Source organism: Apteryx mantelli, chromosome 20, assembly GCF_036417845.1.
Source record: "Apteryx mantelli isolate bAptMan1 chromosome 20, bAptMan1.hap1, whole genome shotgun sequence".
NCBI classification, from domain to species: Eukaryota; Metazoa; Chordata; class Aves; order Apterygiformes; family Apterygidae; genus Apteryx; species Apteryx mantelli.
In genome coordinates this window covers 8,658,911-8,684,565 of record NC_089997.1, presented here as the reverse complement: position 1 = coordinate 8,684,565, position 25,655 = coordinate 8,658,911, and the positions used below count along the sequence as shown (strand labels likewise).

Genomic DNA, 25,655 nt, shown 5'->3' with positions numbered 1-25,655 from the left:
CCCGAGCTGCTCCGTGGAGGCCTATGAGGAGGCTGAGCAGAGAGATGTGGTCCTCATGGCCATTGAGGGCGTGAAGGACAGGAGTGCCTACAACACCTCAGTGGCAACCCGCTAGAGGATATGATGGACTACTGCACCACCAAGCCAGAGCACGTAAGCCTCCAGCCCGCTGGTGACGGTCCCCAAACCCAGGGCTCTCAAGCACAATTTGAGCCTGGCAGGGGTTTCCCTGTGGCAGCATGCTGGTGCCAACGCGGGTCCCTTCCAGCTGCAGCTGACCGTGGCACATATCTACGAGAACCTGCCATGGATCAGTGAGGCCGCAGCCCAGGACATCCTCAAGGCCTTCCTTCTCCTCCTGACATGCCGCTACCCAAGGGAGGTGGTCGTTGGCCTGCTGAGCTGCTCCCCGACCTGTGACAGGTACACTTGGCCTGCTGCCAGCCTGAGGGCAGCAGCCCCAGGGCTGGAGCTGGGCTCCCTGCAGGCCTCCCAGAGCCACCTGGCAAGGGTCAGTGGGATGCCGGGATGCTGACCTGACCCTTTCTCGCTCGGGTTCCCAGCATTGCTGCGGCCATGTGGGAGGTGATGGTCTCCCAGTCGTCGGCAGCTGAGAAGGTGCTGGAGGAGCTGCTCTGCGTGCTGCAGGAGCGGCCCCTCTGCAAGCCGGGCACCACCGTGCAGGACCTCACCTGCGTCCTGCCCCTGACCGTGAGCGGCCCCACAGGCTCGCTGGGCGAGGGAGGGCTCCCCGTGCACGCAGCTGTGGCACCGGCGAGGGCTGCCATTGCCGTCTTTGCAGGCAACCCGGGTGCTGAACGTCGTCCTCCTGCAGCACACCTGCAAGCAGGAGGTGAAGGCACTCTTCCCCCGCCTCTACGTGGCCCTGCTCTTCCAGATGTCCTTTACCCTCGTCCACGCGCAAGAGGACATCCCCGCCTTCAGCCACGAGGGCAAACTCATGCCTCCCAGGCCTGTCAGGTACCCTATTGCCCTGGTGCAGCCCCCGCTGCCCGTGCCGGAGCATGGGGTGACCAAGCAGCGCTCTTCTCCCCGAGCAGGACGGCGGTGCAAGCCATGCAGGCGCTGCTGTGCTGCAGCGGCTACAGGGAGCAGGTCACTGCCATGCAGCGGCGGGGGGGCTGGGAGATGATCAGCCGGGCCGAGACCCACCTCACGGGGGTTGCCTTGCTGGCCAGGTAAGCCCCCTGCCCTCCTTGGCCCCACATCCCACCCTGGGGGTCCCACGGGGTCCCGGTGCAGTTTGCCCACCTCACTTGGCCACCGCGGTGCCTCTCCCGTCCGTTGCCAGGCAGATGCGGGGGAACCCTCTGGGCGAGCGTGCTGAGATCGTCCTGAACCTGATCCTGGCCCTGAGGGGCAAGAGCAAATGCCAGGAGATCCCCTCTATGGCCTTCTTCATCGAGGTAGGATGCGGGGTGCTGGCATGAGTGGGAAGGGGTGGCTGGTGGTGGCAGAACTAGGGCTCTGCTGGTGCCTCTGCTAGTCCCCAGGTGTCACCTGTGTTTCAAGCACCCTCCGTGCCGGCCCTCAGCACTCCATGTGCTCTGAAGAATGGCCAGAGGGCTCCAGATGGGGGCAGGACTAGGGGCTGGGGACGTGGGGATGGTGATGAGGGGCAGGGCTGGGGTGGAGGGGTGGTGGACAAGGGGACAATGAGGAGGGGATTCAGATGGGGCTGGAGGTGAGGGTCTGCGGCCCAGGCTGGGGCCATGGGGCCATGGCCAGGGCCGGGGGATGAGGATGAGAACAAGGACTAGGGGCTGGGGCTGGGGCCAAGCGGGAGGTAGCAGTGGGAATGCCATGCCACGTGCCGAGGTCCTGGTCCTAGGTGTGGCCACCGGTCCCTGTGCCACCCTGGCCCTGTGCCGTTGCAGCTGCTGCAGTGCCCTGATCTGTGCGCGGCGGCCGAGGAGATGGCGCTGAGCCTGTGCCGGGCGTGGCTGGGCAATGAGCGCCAGGTCATGCGCTGGCTGGCGCTCCGTGGCCTCCTCTTCCTCTCCGAGAGACCCGCCACGGTGAGCGAGCGCTTGCCGCCGGTGCCTGTGTCCAGAGCATTTCCACCATCAGTGGTCTGAGGAAAATGCTGCATGTCTCCCTGCAGGCAAGGAAGATGCAGAAGTTGATCCTGCACGTGGTGGAGCAGCTGCAGGACACTGACGGGGAGATGAACGCCAAGGCGCTGGCGGTGCTGCGCAACGTGTTGCGCCACGCTGACCCACGGCAAAGCAGCCACCTCATGGTGCATCTGGCCCATGACCTCCTGTACCTCTTCCCCAACGTGAGGATGGTGGCAGGGAGCTGGTTGGGGGCCCGTTTTGGTTCCCCCCCGCCACCACCACTGCTGAGGTTGCCATGCTTGCCCCAGCAGGAGGTCGGTGTGGTGCGGGAGCTGGCCATGTGGCTCTTCGGGGAGCTGCTGGGCCGGGCAGTAGGCAGGGAGAGGCAGCAGATGAAGCAGCTGGCACGCCTGGGGCTGCTGCCCCTCTTCCTCCATCTCAGAGACCCACGCCCCGGCGCGGCACAGGTACAGGGCACCGTGGCGGACCATACGGCCGACCGGGGGACACTGTGGGCAGCGGCCGGGGGCCATCCCTGGCCTGGCCATGCTGCCATCACCCGTCTCCTTGCTCCTCCCCAGGCTGCCCAGGCAGCCCTCGTGGACGCTGCAAAGCTCCTCGGCTGGAGGCAGCTCCGGAAGCTGGCCGAGACAGCGCAGATCTGGCGCATTGGCGTGTACCTGGTGAGGAGGCCCCAGCAGTGCCAGGCCTGTCCTGGAGGTGCTGGCCCCTGTCCCGATGTGGCCAGCACCTCTTCTGGGAGCCAGCCCCTGCCCCAGTAGTGCCAGCCCCTGTCCTGGAGGTGCCAACCCATGTCCTGGAGGTGCCAGCCATTGTCCTGGAGGTTGCTCCTCTCTTAGCAGTGCCAGCCCCTGTCCTGGAGGTGCCAACCCATGTCCTGGCAGCGCCAGCCATTGTCCCTTCTGTGCCAGCACCTTTTCCATCAGTGACAACACCTGTCCCAGCTGGACCAGCCCCGTCCCGGTTGTGCCCGCGCCTGTCTTGGGAGGGGGGATGGGCCCAGTGTTGCCAACGCCTGTCCTAGAGAGGGGCCGGGTGTCCCATGGAGGGGAGCAGGCCCAGCGGTGCCAACACCTCTACCGGGGGTCTCTGCAGGTGCAGAAGGCCGGGCCGATGGCCAGCGAATATGTGCACTGCAGCAGCCGGTACCTGGAGGATCCGCGGACCCCGCTGCGCGAGCAGGCCGCATACTTCATCGGTGAGACCCCCCGGGTGCCCATGACCCTCTCCTCAGCCCGAGATCCTTCTCAGCCTGCACATCCCTCTCCTCAGTGTGTGTGACCCTCTCCCCAGCACTGGGTCCCTCTCCCCAGACCCCACTCCTGAATGCCTGGCTCCCTCTCCCCAGCACATGGGACCCTCTTCCCAGTCGCCTGGCTCCTTCCCCCCAGCCCCCATGTCCCTCTTCCAAGTGCCCACGTCCCTCTCCTCAATATCTGGGACCCTCTCCCCAGCACCAGGTCCCTCTCCCAAGCCCCTGCATCCCCCTCCCCACCTCCTGGCACCCACTCCTGAATGCCTGGATCCCTCTCCCCAACACCTGGCATCCTCTTCCCAGTCCCTAGGTGCTTCTCCATAACGCCTGGCTCCTTCTCCCCAGACCCCAAGTCCCTCTCCTCAGTGCCAGGTCCCTCTCCCCAGCCCCAAATCCCTCTCCCCTGGCTTGGGTCTCGCATTGTGATGGGCTGTGTGCACCTAGGGCTCGCTGGGCGGCTCCTGGACTGGTGTGGGGAGAAGCTGGAGGAGATGTGCAGCCGTGCGTAGGGCGCGCGGGGTTGGCTGGGCTTGGTGGGAGGAGGCCATGCCTGGAGACAGAGGGAATTTCTGGGGCATTCGAGAAGGTCCAACGTTTTGGGGCAGGCAGAGAGAGCCCATGCCCTGCGCAAGGCCGGAGGGCTCTTGCAGACCTTCCTGAAGGGAATTTGGGGTGCATTTGGGCTATCACTGAGCCCACACAGATCCCCTCGTGCCCTGCTCCCCCTTGGCCCTCTCTTGAGGAAGGGCCTGGGGTCTCCACTCATACAGGGCTCGATCACCACTCTCCTTCCTCCCACCACAGTCCTTCAGCGCTTGGAGAATGACAGCAGCCCCACGGTCCGCTTCGTGGGGACGTACACGCTCTTCGTCCTCCGAGACCCCAGGAGAGCATCCCCGGCAGGCTTCACCATGCGAGCTTTGTGCGCCCGCCTGCGGAGAGCCTGGCAGCGGTGGCGCTTGGGCCCAGGGGCTGGCACGGCCTGAGCACCTCTAAATTCAGCATTCCTGAATCGCCAGTCTGCCCCCTGTGCCGAGCACGTTCAGCAAGGCAGATGGCTCCGGGCCACATCCTGTTGGACTTGCACAAGGGTGAAGACTCCACAACCTGCCTGGGAAATTCTGTTTCTGTGTTTGCCCATGCCCCTATTAAAAATGGCTTTTTCTTGTGTTCACCTGGAAGGCTGGGGCAGCTGGGACTGGTGGGGGCTGCAGGGTGAGGGCGGGAGGAGGAGCGCAGATGCCGTGGAGAGGAGGTGGATGCAGCTGGAGAGCAGGAGGTGACAGAGGCATGGGAGTGTGCATGCTTTGTGGGGCCCTGCAGCAAACCCCAAGGCAAAGCAAGCAGGCCGGTGCACTCACAGCCACCTCTGGGGCATCTGAAGGTGTGTGATCCGCCCTGCGGTCCCATCAGGACCCATCCGTGTGCCTTTCAGTGCACCCCAGGGCCCTCCGTGTGCCCTTGAGTGCGCCCCAGGGCTCCTGAAGGGTTTACATGGCATCAGAGCCACCTGCACATTTTCTCTTCCTTCCTGTAATCAGCGATTACAATTTTCTGCTCTGAAACAGTGTAGCTAAAAGGTGGAGACTTCAATAATATACAAGTACTTCTGCTTTTATAGTTTATTATTATTATTATTATTCAGCTTTCAGAATAAGTGATGGCAACATTCTCCAACTGATATCAATCCAGAGTGTCTCCTAATGAAGAATGGACATGTAGGAAAAGCAGTGTCCCAGAGGTCAGGCACTCTATGGACAATCTTCCTCCCCATCTCCCCAACCCTGCTGTTTCTCTCACCAGCCATGTGGGACTTACATCACTCGGGTTAAAAGCTACCCTTATTCCACTGAAGTCTGCAACTGAATGTTACAGCTCATCTGCCCCAATTCCCACCTGCTGTACTTAGACAACTAGCTGCAAACAGACACAGAAGGATTTTCTTTTAACTGCAAAGAAACAAAAAATAAAGCCTGATATAGTTTCATAAAAAATAATGACGCTCTTTGACTGTATGCTAAGTCCAAGCTGCCTCCAGTGAGGTCCACTTTCTGCAAGGGACAGCCTTACTAGAAATCTTTTTGAGAGACAGGAAAGGCTAGATGTAAGCAGAATTAAGGACTTGGCTAAAGGGACAAACTACTGAAAGATGGAGCAAGCTTTGAACTCCCTGAAATGAAAACCAGCAGCTGGGTATCTGAGTGAACAAAGAGTAATGGGAGGAGTCACAATGTAGCAATGTTGCAATGTCCAGACAGTGTGCTGTAAAGGTGATGTTAAAAATTGTCAAATTAGTCAGGGCATATGGAAATGGAAGAGCCATACAGCTCCTGGGGATCCCAGGCTGTTGCGGGTGCCATGCTGCTCTTGGGGATCCTGGACCAGGCTGTGCTTCTGTACAAAAGCATGCAAAAGCCTTGATGGAAGCCCCTAGAGAAGAGGGATTTTCCGAAGTGTTCAGAGCAACCCAGGCAGGACTCATGGCATGTCACAAGAAACCCATCCCATCCACATCAAACCCACTGCTCTTCCCAGAGACCTTCCTGGATCCTCAGGTTGGGAGCAGGAGGGGACATAGGGGCACAGCCATGTCCCAGACTTGCCTCCATCAGGCCTTCAGCTCCACAACGTGTCATAGCTTCAAGTGAGCTCCCTAAAGCAACACTTCCCATGCCCCTGGTGCGTAGAGGAGACTTTGGGTGGACATACAGGAGCCAGGGGAGAGAAAGGGCAGAGACCCCAGGGTGCAGAACTGGGACTCACAGTGTCTTAGATGGGCTGCCACAGGCTGAATAAGCAAACCAAAGAATTAAACAAGTCCTTCCTCTTGCAGGGACTTGGAAAGCCACATCTCTGACAGTATTCAAGGGGGATGGAGTCTCTCTCTTCTGCAAGATTTGCAGAGCTGGGAGCTGGTCATCTCACAAACTTCTTAACCAGTCAAAATGCAGGTCCGGAGACATTCCACTGTCCTATAGGCTCCACACTGGAACCCGGACAGCAGCACTGCAGTGTTTGGGCATGTCCTGAGAAGCCCAGGGTCAAAAATGTGGGAGATCCAGGGTGCCAGGGCTGCACAGTCCCTGGGGAGAGCCGGGATCCCAGGAGTATCCAGGGTGCCAGGGACTGTACCCAGGGGAGAAACACTGCCCTGAGGCGACACTGAAAAGCACAAGGACCAATTGAAGCCCAGAGATGAGAAATGGCTTTCCCCAGCCTCAGTCAGATGGAAAGCTGGGCAAATTTCATGGGAAATGGGAAAACTTCCCCAGGTTTGCTGTCAAGCCTGACCCACGGTATTGGAGGCTGGCGGGAACCAGGGTCCTGGAGAAAGCCCTCTGGATGACGTGTGTTAAGAGCATGTACACTCTTTTCTGGCAGATCATCCCTATCTCAAGCATCACAGACCAAGAAACCTTGCTGAGGGCTTTTAAAAGCAAAGAGCCTGCTTTGGAGCCTAAAGGAGCAAATCTCCATCCTGACCCATATTGTCCTACAACCAACTTCTACAAAAAGAGTGACCCACAGGAGAAATCTGTTTTGAAGCTCACCAAAGCATTTCTCAGCCTGTGGCCACATTTTGCACTGTTTCATCCCACATGACTTGGATCCTGTAAAAATGCCAATCCCCAAACCAACCCCCAGACCCCAGATTCCTGCACAGGTCTGCCCAGTGCAGAGACCTGTTGGTGCAATGGGAACAGAAGTGACTTCTGCAGTGCTCCATTTAAGATATGCCACTGCCTTTGACACCATCTGGAGACAGTCCTGAAGGACTTATCAGCAAGTTTTGGAAAATAACTGGGGTGAAGGGAGGTGACTGCTTCCAGAACATGAGGGGAAATCTCTCTGCTCTCTCCCTGGCTGTGCCATCTCCATGACAGTGACCTACTGAGTCCCCAGATGACACCAGCTGAGGTCACAGTGGGATGTGCCACATCACAGGGAGGTTTCCCCAGTGTCGTGGCAGGTGGCCTTCACTTCCCTGTGAGGCCCAGGTGCTGCTGGGCACTCCTCACATGCTCCCCGCCGCTGCTGCCCTTTGGAGTCATCTGTGGCAAGGAGGAGGGACAGGAGCCATGTTGGGGCCCCTCGCCGACAGGCAGAGGAGCAGCGGTACATCGGAGAGGAGTTTTGGATGACAAGATGGGAAGACAGTCTTTCCTCCTCCCCGGCTGGAGAGGTGAGCTGAGGGTAAGGGGGCAAGCGAGATGGAGGAATGATGGGCCCATATTATCTGCTTAGACCAAGGTTCCTTGTTCCCAGCGCTCCTGCAGCACTCCACCAAGGGTAAGGGCTTTGGGAGATCCTTCCTGAGGTGTCGCACAGAGACTGTTAGCTGCAAAAACTGCTGTGGATCCCGGGCTGTGGTGGTGGCTGGTCAGGGCTGAGGGCTGCAACAAGAGTCCTGCCTCAGGGTCCTGACTGGCTTGGGGGACAATGTGGCAGCCAGGACTCGTTTTTCCTGGGACTGGGGCTGCCCTGAGCCCCAAGGCTCCTGTTGGGCCAGCTCCATCCCCTTGTGGGGGTGTGGGGGGGGGCAGGGGTGGACAGGAGGGGGGAATCCATAGTCAGGTTTCCCTGGGATTGGGTCCCCCATTGTGATCAGGCTCTGAGAGGAAAGGGGTCCTGCATCCCACAGGCTGGGGTGTCCTGCAGCTCCACCGGGGCTCTCAGGAGCCTGATGGAAATGTCCATATAGGAAATGAAACCTTCACCTTGTAATAACCTCAAGTTCTCCATGTTTGGGAAAACCTCTGTTCCTTCCCCCTGCATCCTTTTATGCTTCCAGCTTGGCAGAGCATATTCTGGGCTCACAGATGTCATCTTCAGATGGCCACAGCCTCTGTCCTCCTGCCAATTGGGCTCATATATTTACACCCAACAGATAGCTTGTTTGCGAAAGCAGCTTGGAAACAGGTGGGGGATACTATCCCCACTGCACAAGTCCTGGCTGACCCCAAGGATTTTTCTCTGAGCTGTGCTGGGCAGTGCTGGGGTGAGCCCAACAGAGCCATCTAACCCAGCCCCCTCATGACCCCACACCACCGCTCCCTAGTCGAGCCCCGGGGCTGCTGTGGGCAGGGGGCCAGGGCAGGAGGGGTGAGAGGACACTGCCCTGCCCTGCCCTGGGGGCAGCAGGACGCTGCCCACAGCCTCCAGTGCCCCGGCCAGCCCCCGGGGCCCCCACGCCGGCACCACGGCTGCCACCAGCACACACCCCAGCACTGCCCCCCCACACCCCGCACAGCCCCCAGGGCACAGGGCAGCCAGCAGCCCCGCGGGGACCCTGCCGCACAGCCCAGCCACGCCAGGGCAGTGGCCGCGCCCCAGGGCCCCGCACTGCCCGCCCACACGGCGCCACGCTGCCCCCAGGCCCCGCCGCGCCCCGCGCTGCCGCCCACAACATGGCGCCCGACCGCAGGGGAGGGGGCGGAGCTGGCCGCCAGGGCAGGAGGGCCCAATGTTGCCATGGCATCCCCCCAGTGCAGCCCTCCTATTGGCTGTCAGGAGGAGGAGGGTGGGCATCGATTTCACTGATGGCTCTGTCAGCCAATTGCAGTCCAACATGGGGAAAAAAAGACGTCAAAGAACAACGTGAAAGAGGAGCGGGAGCAAAGCAGGGGGGAAGCGATTGGGCAAGAGAGCGGGTGTGAGTGGGTTTGGTGGGGGCTGCGGGCGTGTTCAAATGGCGGTGGGTGGCTCCCGCCGGGGTGGGGGCAGCGGTGCTGGGGCTGCTTTGCTGCAGGAGCTGCAGCAGGGGCTGGTGAGGCCGTGAGCAGGGGCCAGAGTGATGTGGGCCAGAGGGGGGAGCTGCCCTGCAGCCAGACGTGGCGGCCTGCCCCGAGCAGCTGGGCCGGGGCGGCTCGGTGGGATTTGGGGGCAGGAACCTTTGCCCCTGTGGTAGGTCTGGGATCCCTGTTAAAGTGTTTCCCTGAGCTGCTGCTGCCAGCGCAGCCCCAGGTGCTGCTTGTAGCTGCATTTGGGAGGTGCTGGGCAAAGTGTGAGCAGGCTGCTGGTGTCCTCGTGAGGTGCCCTTCTCAGTGGTCTCTGTCCCTGTGTGTCACGCTGTGCCCCAGCCGTTGTTTTTGCTCCCTGCCTCTTGCTTTGCCTCGAGACCTGTGAGCCTGGCAGCAGTGTGAAGGGTGTTTCCAGCTCTGTAAGTGTGAGCTGTTTTGCTTGTCAGGGGCCTTGAAAGTTGATGACCGGCCAGTGCTTGCACTTGCCGTTGTTGTCTCCATGCTCCTAGGTCAGGGGAAGAGTTGCTGAATTGTGGCTCTGCTGGTTTCACTGAGATGCCCTGGCCTGAGTCCTTCCACGTGTCTCCAATTGTCAGGGCATAAAACAGGAGAATGCTTGTGGTCCTTGACGTGTAGAGGATTTTCTGGTTTTGTTGAGCATTGGGGAAGGAACCAGACTTCTGAGTTGTGGGAATGCTTCTCCCTCTGCCTGGGACATGAGGCCCTGCTGTCTTCAGGTTCATAATTGCTCATCCCATGAAATCATCTTTTTCGAAAATGTTGCCAAGAATTACTTGCAGGACTTTTTCCAATTCCTGTGTGTTATGGGCTATGTGTAGAGACTGCCTGGGCAAAAGCTAATCTATTTTGGGGGTAGTAACTGGTACGTGATGGGTGTTTTGCTGCACTATGAGCATTGTGAAGCCACGATGTGAATCAGGGAAGCTGTTCAGGAGCTGGCTCAGCCTTGGGGGAAGGCAGGGGGAGCTGCAGGTGGCACCAGGCACCTGGTCAGGGTGTGGGTAGAGAGGTCACCACTGTCTGTGAGAGCTATGCCAGAAAATCACCAGTGTCAAATCAAGTCTTTGTAAGTAGCTGACAGGCCAGCAGGAGGCACATGGCTCGGCTGTTGATGATGAGGTCATTTCTACTTGAGTAGCTGATAGGCCATCTGGAGGAAGAAGGCTTGGGTGTTGATTGTGAGGTCACTTGTGAGTGCTGAACTGATTAGATAGCAGGAGCTATGTGACTGAAAAGGTGATTGTGAGGTCATTTCTGCCTGGGCGGTTGATAGGGCAGCAGCAGGTCCGCGTCTGGGATCTGTGTTTTTGAGATCATTTCTGCCTGAGCAGCTGATAAGGCAGGATTTGGTTCATGGCTGGGGAAGTTATAGTGAGGTAATTTCTGTCTCAGAGTCTTCTAGGCCAGTGACAGAGACGTGGCTGTGAAGGTGAGTGTGAGGTGATGTCTTTCTGAGTCCCTGCTAGGCCAGCAGTAGTTGATGGCTGGGGAAGTTACTTTGCAGAAACTTCAGTCTCTGAAACCCATAGGCGAGCAGCAGGCATGTGGGGGTATACACTTGTGAGCAGCTGAGAGGTGAGGAGAAGACACATGTCTTGGATGTTGGTGGTGAGGTCACTTCTGGGTTTGTTGTGTGTGCTCAGAGGAGGGATTGACCCCTGCAGAGCTCTCCAGCAATACAGAGATGCAACTAATTAATCAAGCAGAAGTCGATGTTCCACATCATCTGACACACATTTTATTCCACTCTGTCATCATGAGTTAGTACTGCTATGTTTGAAATGCGGATGATGTTCTGTGGTGAACATGGAGATGGAGTTTGCCTTTCCACTTGTTGCTAAGTAGAAGCTTGCAGCCTCCTCCCAGTCATCTAGTGAGTCCGGTTAGACATTTTAGGCTGCGAAATTAATGTAGTGCTGGTGTGAGCAGTGGTGTTAGTAATCTTTTATTGGCAGGGTGTGTGTGCTTTAGAAATTGCCCCTGTCAAAAGAGCAGGAAGCTTGTGAGATTTTCTTGCAAGGTCTGAATGCTGTCTCTGTCTTTGAGGTGTCCACCTGCTTTGATGACACATTTGGAACTGTAACCCGTTAGAGGTCTCTGATTTTCTGTCCACGTACGCATTCATTGGAGAATGGGTGCAAAGGCTGTTGGAGGAGACAGAAGGAATGTCACCTCCCCCAAAAAATGTATGGTTCACACTTTCAAAGAGATTTCTTGTTCAGAGAAGTTGAGGCACAAGCAAGAGGCAAGAGCTGGCCTGATCAGCTGCTGTGAGAGCACTTCTTCTCTGCTTCCTGGAGGTGGGAAGTGAGCAGGCCCTGAGCTGTGAGTAGCTTTTCAGAGCCAGTGCCTGTTGCAAGGCCTTGGAGCCCTGGAAGGGAATGGAAGGTCTGCAGAGTTGGGCTTTGTGTGTTGTGGGGCACTTGTGGGTGCCCTGTCTGCTGCCATGTGTGGTGCTGTGCCCTGTGTGTCGCTGATGCAGAGGTGCGTGTTGGCTGTGAAGCCTCTGTGAAGTGCAGGGGTAGCGGCGTGTTACAGTGCGAGATGCCCTGTGGTGGAGTCAGGTGGTAGCCCCAGTGTTTTGCTGCTCAGCTTGGGAGGAGGTGGGTGGAGAGAGCAGTGCTCTGCTCCCAAGGCCCAGTCTGCCATCACAGTGTCCTTCTGGGAGACCTGGGTGAGGACTGTTGGTGACCGTGTTGCCTCCTTAGAGCATCGTGGTGCGAGGCAGGGATGCTCGCAGTGTGGTGGTTTCTGTCAGCTGAGGTTCAGGCTTGCAGTTTCTGAAGGTCTTGCTGTTTCCATGAGTCTTTGGGATTTTACTGACTCTGCTGGAGAAGCTATCTTCTCCCTCCTTAAAGGCTTTCTGTTGAAGCTGGACTGTCATTGCATCTTCCCATCTCAGATGCTAATCCATTCCAATCCCTCAGAGAGATGGGTAGTTAATCAAAGCAGTCAGAGGCATTTCCCCACTTTGTGCCTACGCAGACCCTTGCAGAGAGGGGAGATGCCAGCTCACAAGAAGTCAGGCCTCTGAAGGCGATGGGTGGCTCTGAGACACCTGTCCTTGGTGAGCTGTGGAGGTGGCATCTTCAAAGCTGCTGGTGCCTTTGTCAAGAGTCTCCAAATAGCAGATTCCTTGAGGCTGCAATGGGGGAGCCATCTGGAGGTAGGGCTCCAACACCCTGCTCAAGGCAGGTGGCAGTAGAGGAGGTATCTTGGGGCCTTTTCCAGTGAAGTTGGGATAAGCTCCAAGGATGGAGATCTGAGAACCTCTCTGGATCCCTGTGTGGCAGTTGGGCCACCCCCACGGAGAAAAAGGTTTCTTCTTAACATCTAAGAAGAATTTCCCATTGTCCAATATGTCCCTGTTTCCTCTCTTGCTCTTAGTGTGCACCTCCAAGAAAATCTGGCTCTGTCTTCTCTGTGCCCTCCATAAGGTAGCTGTGCACAGCATGATGATCCCCCTTGGCCTTCTCTTGTCTAGGCTGAACAAACCCAGCTCTCGCAGCCTCTCCTTATATGCCCCACACTGCAGCCCCTGACCATCTTGGTGTCCCTGTGCTGGACTCCCTGCTGTGTGTTAGTGCCTTTGCAGAACTGGAGAGCCCAAACAGGATCCGGAATACAGACATGATCTCACGTTTGCCAAGAAGAGGGGTAGAACAACTTGGTGGTCCTGCTGGCTGTGTTCTCACCAATACAGCTCAGCATAGAGGGGAGACATTGGCCCCTGACTGTTGTGACTATGTAAGGCCAGCAGAACTGACAGTAACACTCTGATTCTTTCTTTCTTTCTTTCTAGGTTGCTCCACTCATGAGGTTCCCAGTGCAGTGCTAGAGCCCCTGAGGGTGGAGGCGGGATGCCAGGGTGTGTCCCTGTACCTGTCAACATCTTGGCCAACATCGTGAGCCCTCTGTGAAAGCAGCTGCAAGTGACTGAGAAGAGGCTACGTGTGGATGCGAAGGCTTCCATAAATGCGCCTGGCTTGCCTGGGTGACTTGGGGTGTGGGTTCACCTCCTGGTACCTCTGCCGTGCTGCAAGTTCTGCATCCTACAGCTGCTGTTACTGCCAGCCCGCTCAGCAAATGCTATTGTGCCCCCTCCTTTTCCTCGAAGATTGTGGTGCCATATAGGATGAGTGCAAGACCCTTATAATAAATGCCAGCATCTCCTGAGTGCCTTTGTGTGAGTGGGCAGGCCGCAAGAACATTGTGGCTATTGTGCTTCTGAGCTCACTTCTGCCTCAGTATGTAGTAGGGCAAGAGTAGGAGCATGGTTTTGGGGCATATTGTGAGGTCCCTTCTGCCTTAGTACCTTGGAGGGCAGCAGCAGGGACACAGCTGCTCTTTGTGCTTGTGAGGTCACATTTTCCTGAGTATGTTACAGGCGAGCAGCTAGCTGATAGTTTCAAGGCTGATAGTGAGGTCACTTGTGCCTCATTACTGGATACCCAAGCAGCTTGTGAGGTCATTTGTGACTCAGACACTTGTAGGGCAGCTTCAGGCATACGGCTTTGGAATTGATTGTGAGGTAACTATTGCATCAATACTCGATAGACCAGAAGCAGGAATTGGCTGCTGCTTGTGGTTGTGAGGTCACTTGTGGCTCAGTGCCTGATAGGCCAGTGCTGGTCATGTGGTTGGTTTTTGTACTTGTGAGGTCATTTCGCCTCAGGATCTGATAGGGCAATGCTGGGCACATGGCTGCTGTTTGTGGTTGTGAGGTCACTGGTGCCTCAGTGCCTGATAGGTTGCTGTTAGGCCCATGGATGCTGTTTGTGGTTTGTGAAGGCTGGAAATTCCACCTGAAGGCTGGAAATGCATCCTTACAGGAGTAGAAATAATTATCGGTACAGGGAATGTGCACCCTACCAGAGCTGCAAGTGGTCTAGCAAGCAGTGCTGGTTTGAACCAGTGGCTTGCTGCTTTCCCAGAGAAATATAATCTGACAGTGGATCACATTTGAAGAATAAAGAAGTGCAAACCTGGTGTACTTCAAATGGTGTTCGGCGGACTTTCCACCTATCGTATTGATCTCAAAGTAGCGGGGTAGTAGAAAGATGGAAAGGACGACAGAAACAACAGCTACACCAGAGTGACTCTTCTCTCGTAGAATACTTCTAAGTGGGGATCCCAGTTGTGGGAGGTTGGCTAAACAAGTGACAAACACCCATGGGAAGTCTCATAGATAAGGCGTTTGTGTCAGTAGCTGCATGAATTCCTGTTAAAACAGAAGTGAAACTCTCTCAAAGTTCTGGAGATGAGGTTGTGGTTAAACACCCAACTCAGGGATCAATCTGGGTGACCCTGCTCTTTTACAAAGGAAAAGGGGTATGGGATGCTGTAGACACTAAAGGAAGCAAGTGAACCATAAGTGAGGCTTGGATGATGTCCGAGACCTGAGTGTCTTCTCTTGCAGTGAAGCGTGGTGTTACCTTCTCACTGTGGGAACACTGATAACTGCAACAGACACCTGAAACCTGTCTCTCACAGGTCCTGCCTTTTCACATGGCCCATGGGAGAACTCGAGTATTGAAGGTAGGTCGCAACCCATCTTTAAAACTACAGTAACAAGAGGAATACCAGCTGTAATAGCACGAGGTCAAGGACTGATAGGAGGCAATAATGTTACACTAACTATGATTACATTTAACTATATTTACATTTACATTTAACTATATTTTCATTTAACTATAGTTACATTTATGTCCAAATGTAACTATATGTAATAACACACTGGATGGGAAGCTGCACACGGTTTTGCAGTGGAGTGAAATGGGTACTACAGACATGAAAAGCAGCATTTGCCATAGTAATGTGACTTATATTTTTGACCAAATTGCCAGGCAGACTTACTGGTTAACTTCTCACTTGACTGAACAAACGATGTGTTATTTTTGCACCATTTAATACATCAGTAACACTTGGAGTAACCTTCCCTCAACTCAACAACTTTGGCAAACAAAACACCAAGGTTACTCAACATCTGTCTAGAACGGGAACATGCTTAGAAGAAAGAAAAGGAACAATGATATATGATAATAATGAGCACATTCTGTTAGTAAAAGTGGAAAGCAGCCTTACTGAGCATCACGAGTACGATATCTTTAAAGGTTTTTCCCCCAAAGCTACCAGTGTATTGCAACCGATGTTACACCCTGTGCTCATACTATTAATGATCCCTGTATTGATCCCCACCTCTCCTTATGCCAGGGATCCAGCCCCAGCCTGGCAGTGGGATGCTGGCCTCCCCCCAGCCTGTTCCCCCCGTGCCCCTTCCCCCTCTTGGGGGGCTGGAGGTGCCCCAGCCCAGGGCAGCTGGCCAGCACCAGGGCTGGGACAGGGCATGGAGGGGACAGGAGTGTGGAGGGCAGTGAGAGAAGGCAAGCAGGCCTGCTTGGGGCCCCACTGCTGGGCTGGGGAGGGCTGAGGCCTCTGGGGCTGGCTGGGCTCCAGATGCTGCTTCAATGTCAGCTCCATGATGGGAACATCGGGGTTTCTGCCCTTTGCAGAGGAGCAGCCTGCGGTGGAGGCCCCTCCATCCAGCACTTGTGAGCCGCGTGTGGAGTGCTATGTCCAGTTGTGGCTCCCCAGGCAAGAAGGACAGTGACAGATGGGAGTGAGAGCAGCAGAGGCCAGAATGATGGTTTGGGCCTGGAGCCCATCAGGCATTAAGAGATGGTGAGAGACCTGGGTGTGTTGAGCCTGGAGAAGGGAAGGCTCAGGGGAGAGGTTGTTGCTGTTTATAGTGACCAAATGGGAGGATATCAAGAAATCAGAGCCAAGCTCTGCTAGAAGATGCCCAGTGGAAGGACGACAGGCAACAGGCACAAGCGGGAGCAGAGGGAATTCCACTTGACAGAAGGAAAAACATTTTCTCCTTAAGGGATCAAACCAGACCAGCCCCTCCCCGGCTCTCCCCACCTCCCCTGCCCTCTCCCCAGCCCTGCCTAGCAGACCAGCTCAGGCTGGGGGTGGAACCACAGCAGCACACACCACAGGGTGCTGCAGTGCTCTGGGCACTCACAGCACAGCCGCAGCCCCCCTGAAGGGCACAGCAGCTCCTGGGGGGCAGAGAGGGGTGTCACCCTGTCTCCACTGCTCTCTTGTCTGGGAGACCTTAACCCGGACTACATGCAGCCACTCTGTGCCAGCCCCTCTCCCCAGGAGGGCACAAGAGTACTGGCCCCAGGGCTCCTCAAGCAGCTCCAGTTGCTCCAGCAATGCAGCAGCCTGCCCTGAGTTGACACATATAGAAAGAAGCTTTCATTTATTTTTCCCCCCAAGCACACAATTGCTCCTTTACTCTTCTCCAGACATGGGATGAATTCAAACATTTGAGTACAAACATGATTATCACAGACAGAACGCTGAAAGCACAAGAGCTGAGTAAAGAGAGGTGGGCAGCTTATTGCTGCTGAAATAGTACCAGCTGGATCAGTTTCTTCAGTGCATCCTTGAGCTCCTTGTTCCTCATGCTGTAGATGAGGGGGTTCACTGCTGGAGGCACCACCGAGTACAGAACAGCCACCACCAGATCCAGAGCTGGGGAGGAGATAGAGGGGGGCTTCAGGTAGGCAAACACTGTGGTGCTGACAAACAGGGAGACCACGGCGAGGTGAGGGAGGCACATGGAAAAGGCTTTGTGCCTGCCCTGCTCAGAGGGGATCCTCAGCACAGCTCTGAAGATCTGCACATAGGACAGCACAATGAAAACAAAACACCCAAAAGCTAAACAAACACTAACCACAAGAACCCCAGCTTCCCTGAGGTAGGAGTCTGAGCAGGAAAGCTTGAGAATCTGGGGAACTTCACAGAAGAACTGGCCCACAACATTGCCTTGGCAGAGTGGTATTGAAAATGTGTTAGCAGTGTGCAGGCCAGCATAGAGAAAACCAGTGCCCCAGGCAGCTGCTGCCATTTTGACACAAGCTCTGCTGCCCATGAGAGTCCCGTAGTGCAGGGGTTTGCAGATGGCAACAAAGCGGTCATAGGCCATGACTGTGAGAAGACAATACTCTGCTGAAAATAAGAAAAAGAAGAAAAAGACCTGGGCAGCACATCCCGAGTAGGAAATGGCCCTGGTGTTCCAGAGGGAATTGGCCATGGATTTGGGGACAGTGGTGGAGATGGAGCCAAGGTCGAGGAGGGAGAGGTTGAGGAGGAAGAAGTACATGGGGGTGTGGAGGTGGTGGTCACAGGCTACAGCTGTGATGATGAGGCCGTTGGCTAGAAGGGCAGCCAGGTAGATGCCCAGGAAGAGTGAGAAGTGCAAGAGCTGCAGCTCCCATGTGTCTGCAAATGCCAGGAGGAGGAAATCAGTGAGGGAGCTGCCATTGGACATTTTCTCCTTTGGGGCACAGGAGGCCTGTCCAAAGAAGAAAGGAAAGTAAAAAGTTAGAGCAGGCTTCTCTGAGCAAATCCCTTTGCACTCCTCATAGTACCCCCCACACTTCCTCTGTGCTTTACCTTCTTTCAGCTCCCTTTCCGGAGCTCTGGTCTGTGCTGGCTGTGTGTGCCATGTGCAGCAGGGGCCTCTGCCTGTGGCTCCAGAGGAGTCAGTTCTTCTTTGCCACAGGTGCAAATGGAGGTGTCAAACAGGCCCAGAGATTTGGTGGGATACCTGGGAATGGGCACCGTGAGCTGGGTGGAAGGGACTTGGTCCAGTGACCCAGTGGGAATATTCTCTATTCACCATAATGAGAGCGGATTACAGCAGTCATGCCAGCTATCTCTGAAAAAGAAGACCCTTGTGAGGGATTCATCCCCCCCAACCTTGCCCTCTCGAACGGAGATGTCTGTATCTGAGTCAGTCACACCAGCTCCCACTCTAGCAAGGGTGAGAAACAGGCAAGTGAAGGCAGGGGGTGACCTGACTTTTTCTAGACATCTTCATTCCAATGAGATAGACCATCTCCTCACATCAGTCTACCATCTGTGCTCTCTCTCTAGGAACTGTAGTGGGAATGGCAAGTGACTGGTTCTGATGTACACATCCTGCAGCACATTATGGCCACCCCTTGTGTGGAAGGGCTGTTCAACATTTTGATACCTATTATCTCCAGAAAATAATCTGCAGCAGAGGAGTCTGATTATATATGGATTTAGATTTTAGATGCCTCCATTACACTGTGGAACAATTCTTTGATGGGGTAGAAATCTTTGGCATTTCAGTTGCTCTTAGCATGAGCACTTGTGCATCCCAGGAAGAGAAAAGGGCTCACTGTGACTTTTTTCAGAGTCATGGGATCTGGTCTGTCAATGAGTCTTGTCCCTCACTGCCCTGCACTTGCGCCTCTCCCAGCTGAAGTACACTCACACTCACAAGTTCCTCTCAGAAAAGAAAGGACTGAGGTGAGAGCAGAGGAGTTCAGTTTTAAAGGGAAGATTTCCAAATTCTTCTCTCTCATCCCAGATGCAGGGAGAGTGATGAAGAGTGTGACAAGGTTTCTGACTCAGAGGATCAGACCAAGGACTCTCACAGAAATGCTAGAGGGAAGTTGTGCTGTTCTGGAGGACAGCTTGCAGCTTGGCAGGACACCCCAGAGAAACCATCAAGGATCCTAAAGATGGGCTCTCCTTAAGAGGTAGACAGCTCATGAAGAGTCAGTTCTCTCTTTTAAGAGAGAGGCAGATCAAAAAGTCTGTGAGAAACCTCAGCAAGTCCCTTCCTCCCCGCTTCAGCCTACAGACAGCACCAGCATCACCTTTATGGCCTCATCAGGGCTTTTCTGATCTGCTCCTTAGGACCTGCAAGCACAGTGGTGCCCCTGGCCAGGGCCCTGACCCAGGAGGTTTCTGTAGAGCAGAACTGAGCACACAGAGGGTGAGATGGGGTCTGTGAGTACTAACTGGGAAAAGACGTTGGGACAGAGAAAATGCTCTTGGCAGGAACAACTCCAGGCAGCAGGGATGGGCAGGGAATGATAGAGAATTGCTAACGGAAACTTCATGGGAAGATAGATATGAGCAAGTCATGGTCAGTCATGCAACACCAAAGCCTTCCCCAGTGTGCTCAGGTCTGCCTTGCAGAAACCTCCCAGCAGCAGGGCACTTTCCAGGGGCATCCCTCTGTGTGCAGGTGAGAAGGGGCAGGTCCCTGAGGAGGCCACCATCAAAGGGGAACTTGGTGCTGTCTGTAGACTAAGGGGTTGGTGAAGGGTCTTCTGGAAGTTCCTAGCAGAACTCCTGATTGTTAATTAAAACTGTTAATGAGTCTTAGTCCCTTGTCAGGCCCTAAATGTGACAGCTCCATTTCCATTTTCCCCTTGCCAGGTGGAAGGAAACTTCAAGCACTATCTCAGGGAATTGCCTTTTCTTTCACTAAACACCTGCCTTCACCTTCCTTTTGAAAAGTCTCCTCTGAAATGTCCTGTGCATGAGCTAGAGCTGTGAGCAGCCCTGACCCACGCAGCACCCTCTCAACAGCAGAATGAACCTGCCTGGTCAGGGATTGATCCTTCAACCCAGACTTTCTCCCCACAGTGCCATGAGGCGTTCCCCGGGCAGGCTGAGTGCTGACCCTCGCAAGTGGCAGAGTCACTGCCCTGGGCACACAGCACCCTGCGGTGCAGGGCACTGCTCAGAATTACAGCCCTGAGCAGACTTGTGTGCATGACCCAGCTTCACGCCCCTGCAGCGTCCCTGGGAGAAGGTAGCAGCATGTCCTGTCCCTCTGACGGTGGGGCAGGGAATCTGTGCTCTAAAGAACCTCCTTCTCCTCCGCACTGGAAAAGCCAGGAGTGTGATCCTTAAAAAAAAAAATCATGGGATGGGATGGGTTTAGAAGATCCCTCCAGCATCGCTCTCCAGCCAGAGACTTACCGTGTAAAGGGCTGTTAAAGTTTCTTCCACAGTGAGCTGTCTGCTGTCCTCCCACTCCAGACTGCCTTTCACTTCTCTCTGTCTTCTCTCATCTTGTCAGCAAGAGCAGGCAGTGCCTGGAGTCCTGCTGCTCTTTGCAGAGGAGCTGCTCCTGGACACAGCTGTCTCTCAGCAGTGCTGCCAGGTTGCCATGAGCTCCCTCTGTCCCAGGAGCCTGGGCCTGTCAGGACCAGAGGCCCAGCTGCAAGCATGAATTTCTCTGTCCCTTGCGCTCCCTCCTCCTGGGAAATGGTCACTGAAGTAGACAAAATAATCACTGATGATCCCTCTCTAAACACTGGAGGGAGACTGATCCAGCATTGCAATTTTTTTCATCAGAGGATGGTTATCTGCGAGAAGTGGAAATGTCCCACTCTGTAAGCCCCTATTCCCATCTCTTAACTAGGCAGGAAACCTAGAAAAGGGACAAGAAGAGAGCTGATTTACCCATGATTCAGGTATTGATTCAGATGAGTCAATCTAGGCATCTCATGCTGGTTTAGAAGCCCCTGAGCTGGAGTGAGGTTCAGCTCTCTCCTGTGAACGCTACAAATATACGGGAGGTGGGATTCCCCTTGCCCAAGCTGAAGTGTGCACAACATAGATGCCTGCAGGCAAGCTCCTTGTTTAAGCTCTCATTATAACCACTGGAGATGGAGAGTGGGAGCCAGTTGCCCACACACAAACACCTGGTGACATCTGCAGAGACAGAGGTGGTGCAAGACACGTGCCAGTGTCTGCTTGCTCTGACGGAGCAAGTGTGAGACCCACATCCTTCATCAGGTGGGGGCCAGGTGGGGAATTTCTTTGGCCATCTGAAATGACCCTCGATGCCTACTGCTACTACTAGAGCACCACTCACTGTCAAGCTGAGGAACAAGCAGATCCCTACAGTGCAGACAGCTAATGCAATTCAGTGCAGACCCTTGATTTAATGACATAAAAATAGGTTGGCAGGGCCATGTCAGATGCCTGGGATTTCTTCCACAACCTCATGTTTCTAGCAGATACAGCATGGCACCTACAGGAAAACCATGTCTTTCTGGAGTGGTTACTGGGCAAGTGCCCCAGGGCCTCTCGGGTTTCCTGCCTGTGCCCAAACATCTTAATCCTACCTCTGTCTTTAGGCAAAGTCCATCATGTCTACATCCAAGCATGCTGCATAAATGGGAGGTACATCACACCAAGGTCTCCACTCACGTCCCTGCACTCTTAAAAGATTCCAACTCTCCTCTCCCTGAACCTCTTCTCACCGCCAGATGATATGAACAGGGACTGTGGTAATGATATCCACAGGGTGGCTGGATCACAGACTGTCCAGGCCCAGGGACTTCTTCACTGGCACCTTGTCCTTCCTGGAGATCAGCTGACCTCTGTCACAGGCCCCAAGGTGCTGCAGAGTCATCTCAGGCAGCAAACACCTCTCCTGCCATTTCTGCACAGCCCAGCTCTGTTTCTCCCTGGCCTCAGATACTGCAGGGTTTGCTCTCTCAGTGGGACCCTTGTTTCACCATTACATTGCCACCTGCTATCTTTGCCAGCATGTCTCTGCTCTGAAGTGGGGCCATTGCACATATGGTGTCCTTGGCTCTTGATAACAGGTTTCACCATGACAAATCTGTTCTCTGTGCTGCAGCGGAGGTCTTGCAGTGCAAATATACATAAGTGCATGCAGCCTGGGGCACAGACTGGAGCAGATGGAGATGCACAAGCTGTCACAGAATGGCCACGTTGCAGGAACAACTGAGATGTTGTGGGACCGCTCATGTGATTGTAAGATACAAGCTGTTTAGAAGAAACTGTCAAGGAAGATGAGGAGAGAGGAAGCCCTTTGTGTGAAGGGACAGTTTGGATATATGGAGCTCTTCCAAGGGATGGAAAGGGGCTGAGTGAGAGCTTGTGAGTGAGCATCAGAGTAAGCGTGACATTGTGATGGGAGTTTCAGACAACCTGATCAGGGTGAGGAGGTGGGCAGTCTCCCTTAAGCAACCTGATGAAGTCTGTGGGTCACAGGGCCTGGTTCTTATGGGAGGGGGGACTTTAACCTCCCTGACATTCACTGGAAGGGAAAACAGCAGGACACTGCAAGCAGTCCAGGAGGTTTCTGGAGGGTGTTGGGGATAGCTTCTAAGCACAGCTCTCTGATGGGCCAATAAGGGCAGTGCTCACCCGGATCTAGTACTTGCAGACAAGGAAGACCTGATCAGGGATGTGATCATCGGTGGAAACCTTGGCTGCAATGACTGTGAAATAGTGGAGTCCCAGATCGTGAGGGCGGTGAGTAAAGATAGTAGCAGGGTACAGATTCTGACCTTCAGAGGAACAGACTTTGATCTCTTCTGGGGACTGCTGGGAGATCCCATGGAACGCAGCTACGAAGGGCAATGGACCTTAGGAAAGCCAGCTGGTCTATAAGGACAGCAGCCACCAAGCACAAGGATGGTTCATACCGCTGCTCAGTAATACTAGTAAACATCTCAGGAGACCACCTTGACTAAACAGGGCACCATTGTCCAGGGAAGTAGAGATGGTGCTGGGGAAGCCAAAGCTCCCCTAGGATACACACATGCAGGGGATGCCAAGGGCCTGAAGAAGAGCTGCTAATGCTTCAATAACAGTGAAAGAATAGACAAAGGAAATGTGGTCTCACTGCTGAATGGGGCAGGGAATCCAGAAACAGTAAATGCAGGTAGGTCTGAGGAACTCAAGCCCTTCTTGACTTCCATCTTCACCAACAAGGTCTCCTGGGCTGCTGTGCCTAGATTCAGGACTCCAGAGGAGAAAAACAACCAGCTGTGGATGAGAGGGTTGAGTGAGGGATTACTTGCAAGAATTCAACCCCTACAAGTCTATGGGACTGGATGGGCTGCATCTTGTCATAGCAAGGCCACTCTCTGTCATCTTTGAAAGGTTTTGGAGATCAGGAGAGGTCCCACTGACCAGAAAAAAGAATATGTTGTGCCCCTTTTCAAAAAAGGCCACAAGAACAACCCCAGGAGCTGCAAGCTGTTCAGTCTCACTTTGGTGAGGAGTGTGTCATGGAGCCAATCCTCTCGCATCACATTCCTGGGCCCATGAAGAAGGTGACCAGCGGAAAGTCATGGCATGAGGGTGATTGCACTCTAACATGTCTAAGGTCCTTTGCAGAGCCAGAAAAATCCAGAAGGACTGGAAGAGCCTTAAACATCCTAGGCACATATTTGTACGGCTGACTTTGTCACTAGGGGAGGCTGCGGGAGCTGAGTTTGTTCAGCCTGGAGAAGAAAAGGCTTTGGGGAGACCTAATAACAACCTACCCATAACTACCAGGGGGTCATCAAGAAGATGAAACGAGGCTCTTCACCATTGTGCACGATGCAAGGATGAGGCCCAACTGAGCATTAGCTAAAACAAGAGACATTCAGGCTGGGGTTAAGAAAACACATTTTAACCAATCAAGACAGTTAAGCACTGGGGCTAGTTGCCCAGAGAGGTTGTGCCATCTCCATCCTCGGAGGTTTTCAAGTCATAAATGAATAAAGCCCTGAGTAACCTGGTCAGACTTGATAGCTGACCCTGCTGTGGGAAGGAGGTTGGGCTAGAGACCTCCTGAGGTCCCTGTCACGTCCCACCTCTGAAAAGGACGAGCGGGGGGGAGAGTAACTCAGATTTGCAAATCTCCTTCAGTGTGGACTAAGGCGAGATAACGCTCGAGGTCCTTACATAAGCATCAACTTTAATGGAACAAATATCCTGCAAACATTGGCCCTGTCACAGCTATAGCTAAACCAAAGTAGGCTTTGCATTACTTAGAGAAGAGAAGAAGAGCGAAAGAGAGAAAGAAAAAAAGAGATAGGGAGATCAGCAGTCCTGGGTCCAGGATCGGACATGCCAACAGGGGTGTTCAGTGTAAAGCGCCCACCCTGTGCTTGTGCATGCCCCCAGTTATTGACCCAGTTCCTGGGCTTCCAGAACCTTCCCTTGCCCCGGTTCCAGGAGTGGTTGAGACACCAGTCAGTCAAGAGATGTGACACCAGGCCCTGCCCCGTGACTTTCTGGGGCTTTCTCCCATTTCAGGAACCTTTTTTCGGGGCATTATTCGGGCTCACAGCACAGCCATATGGGTCTCATCCCTTACAGTCCCTTCCAGCCTGAATGATTCTGCATTCCTTTGATCCCAGGTCTTCTCTTGCTGATCTTAGGGAAAACATTCAGCTTACCCGTGACCATGGAGTAAGCCAGACAGAAGTATTATCCGATCAAGTGCATGTTTCTTGTCCTGCTCCAATCAGAGGAGTTCAGATGAGGGCTGCTTCGCAGGTACCCCCCAAAAGACCTGATTTTTCTTTTGCTTCATATTCTATTCCTTTTTCCATCTTTTCTACCTTCTAAGGTCTTCTCTTTTACCATCCTGATCCCATTGCATACAACCAGCCACCCCTGTGTGCACTTTCCCCATTGGCCCTGGTTTTGCGTGTTTTCTACCCTCATTTGGGTCGAGGGTATCTTTTCTGAGACGCTTGCCATACTAATTTCTACCTTTGCTAGCAACTCCATTTAACTAGTATCTCCTTTTATTGTGTGCAGTGTCCTGCAGTTCCTCATACTGTCATCCTGTCAGAGGCACTGCAAGACAGGATGAACCATCTCCATGCCCACACACACATTAAGAGCTGACACAAGGGAGTTTTGGTCCAGAGGGGCCTTGAAAGACTTGGGGATTTGGCTAACAGAAACCTCATGACATTGTACAAGGAGAAGTGGCAGGTCCTGCATCGGAGGGTAGAATAGCCCGTGCATCAGGACAGGCTGGGACATGATTGGTAGAGAAGTGACCCTGAGGAGAAGGGCCTGGACCTTACGAGGGGTGACATATGAGCCAGTGGTGCGTGCTCACCACATATCAGGCCAGCTTCATATGGGGCTGTATTAGGAAATGAGTGGCCACCCAGACAAGGTGAATTAATATCCCTCTCGACTCGGCACTGGTGTGGCCACATCTAGAATAGTGTGTCCCAATGTGGGAATGCCAGTGCTGGAGGAATGGAGAGGAACTGGATAGTGTCCAGAGGAGGTCTGCCAAGATGGGGTTAGGGGCCTAAACCACGTGGCCTATATGGAGAAGCTGAGGGACCTGCACTTCTTTAGCCTGGTGGAGACTAAGGGCAGTAGTGTAGTAGCCTGTGACTGCTCGAAAGGTGGTTCCAGAGATGATGGAGCTTTTCTTGGCAGTGGAAAACAGCATGAGAAGGGGAAAGAGGCACAAACTGCAGCTTGACAGTTTCCTACTGGACTTTGGGAAAGGAAATGTCACTTGAAGGGTAGTGTGCTGCTACAGATCACCCAGAGGGAGTCTGTGATCAGACCCTGGCTTTGCATTTCACGGAAGGGTGGAGAGACATCAGTAAAAGTGGGGAGATGCCAGGGTGAGATCAAGGTGGGGAAGCAGGCTGGGTGTCTGTAGTCTGCAGGGAAACAGGCAGAGGATTAGGACAACACAGGAAAGCCTGTGGTGGAGACAACAAAGGGCACTGCCAAGGCTGAAAGCCTCCAAAGGTCTTTGTCCCCTGGCTATGGCTGTTGTCTCTACCACCAAGGCCTCTGAGAACGTGCTGTTTCCGTAAAGCATGGTGGCCTCAATGCCTCCTCATCCCCGGGGAGTTCAGGAGGTGCCGTATTTTTGTCCTGCACTTG

At 54.3% G+C, this 25,655-nt stretch overlaps 1 protein-coding gene and 1 pseudogene across 1 annotated transcript; both read right to left on the bottom strand.

Annotated features, from left to right (window-relative positions):
• Nucleotides 1–25,655, bottom strand: part of LOC136993816 (scavenger receptor cysteine-rich type 1 protein M130-like) — a 261,469-nt pseudogene that overhangs the window by 83,564 nt on the left and 152,250 nt on the right.
• On the bottom strand, nucleotides 16,627–17,262 carry LOC136993830 (olfactory receptor 14A16-like; the record flags this gene model as incomplete). Its single annotated transcript, XM_067308778.1, has 1 exon — nucleotides 16,627–17,262. A coding segment is annotated over one exon (636 nt), but the record flags the coding sequence as incomplete, so codon positions are not given.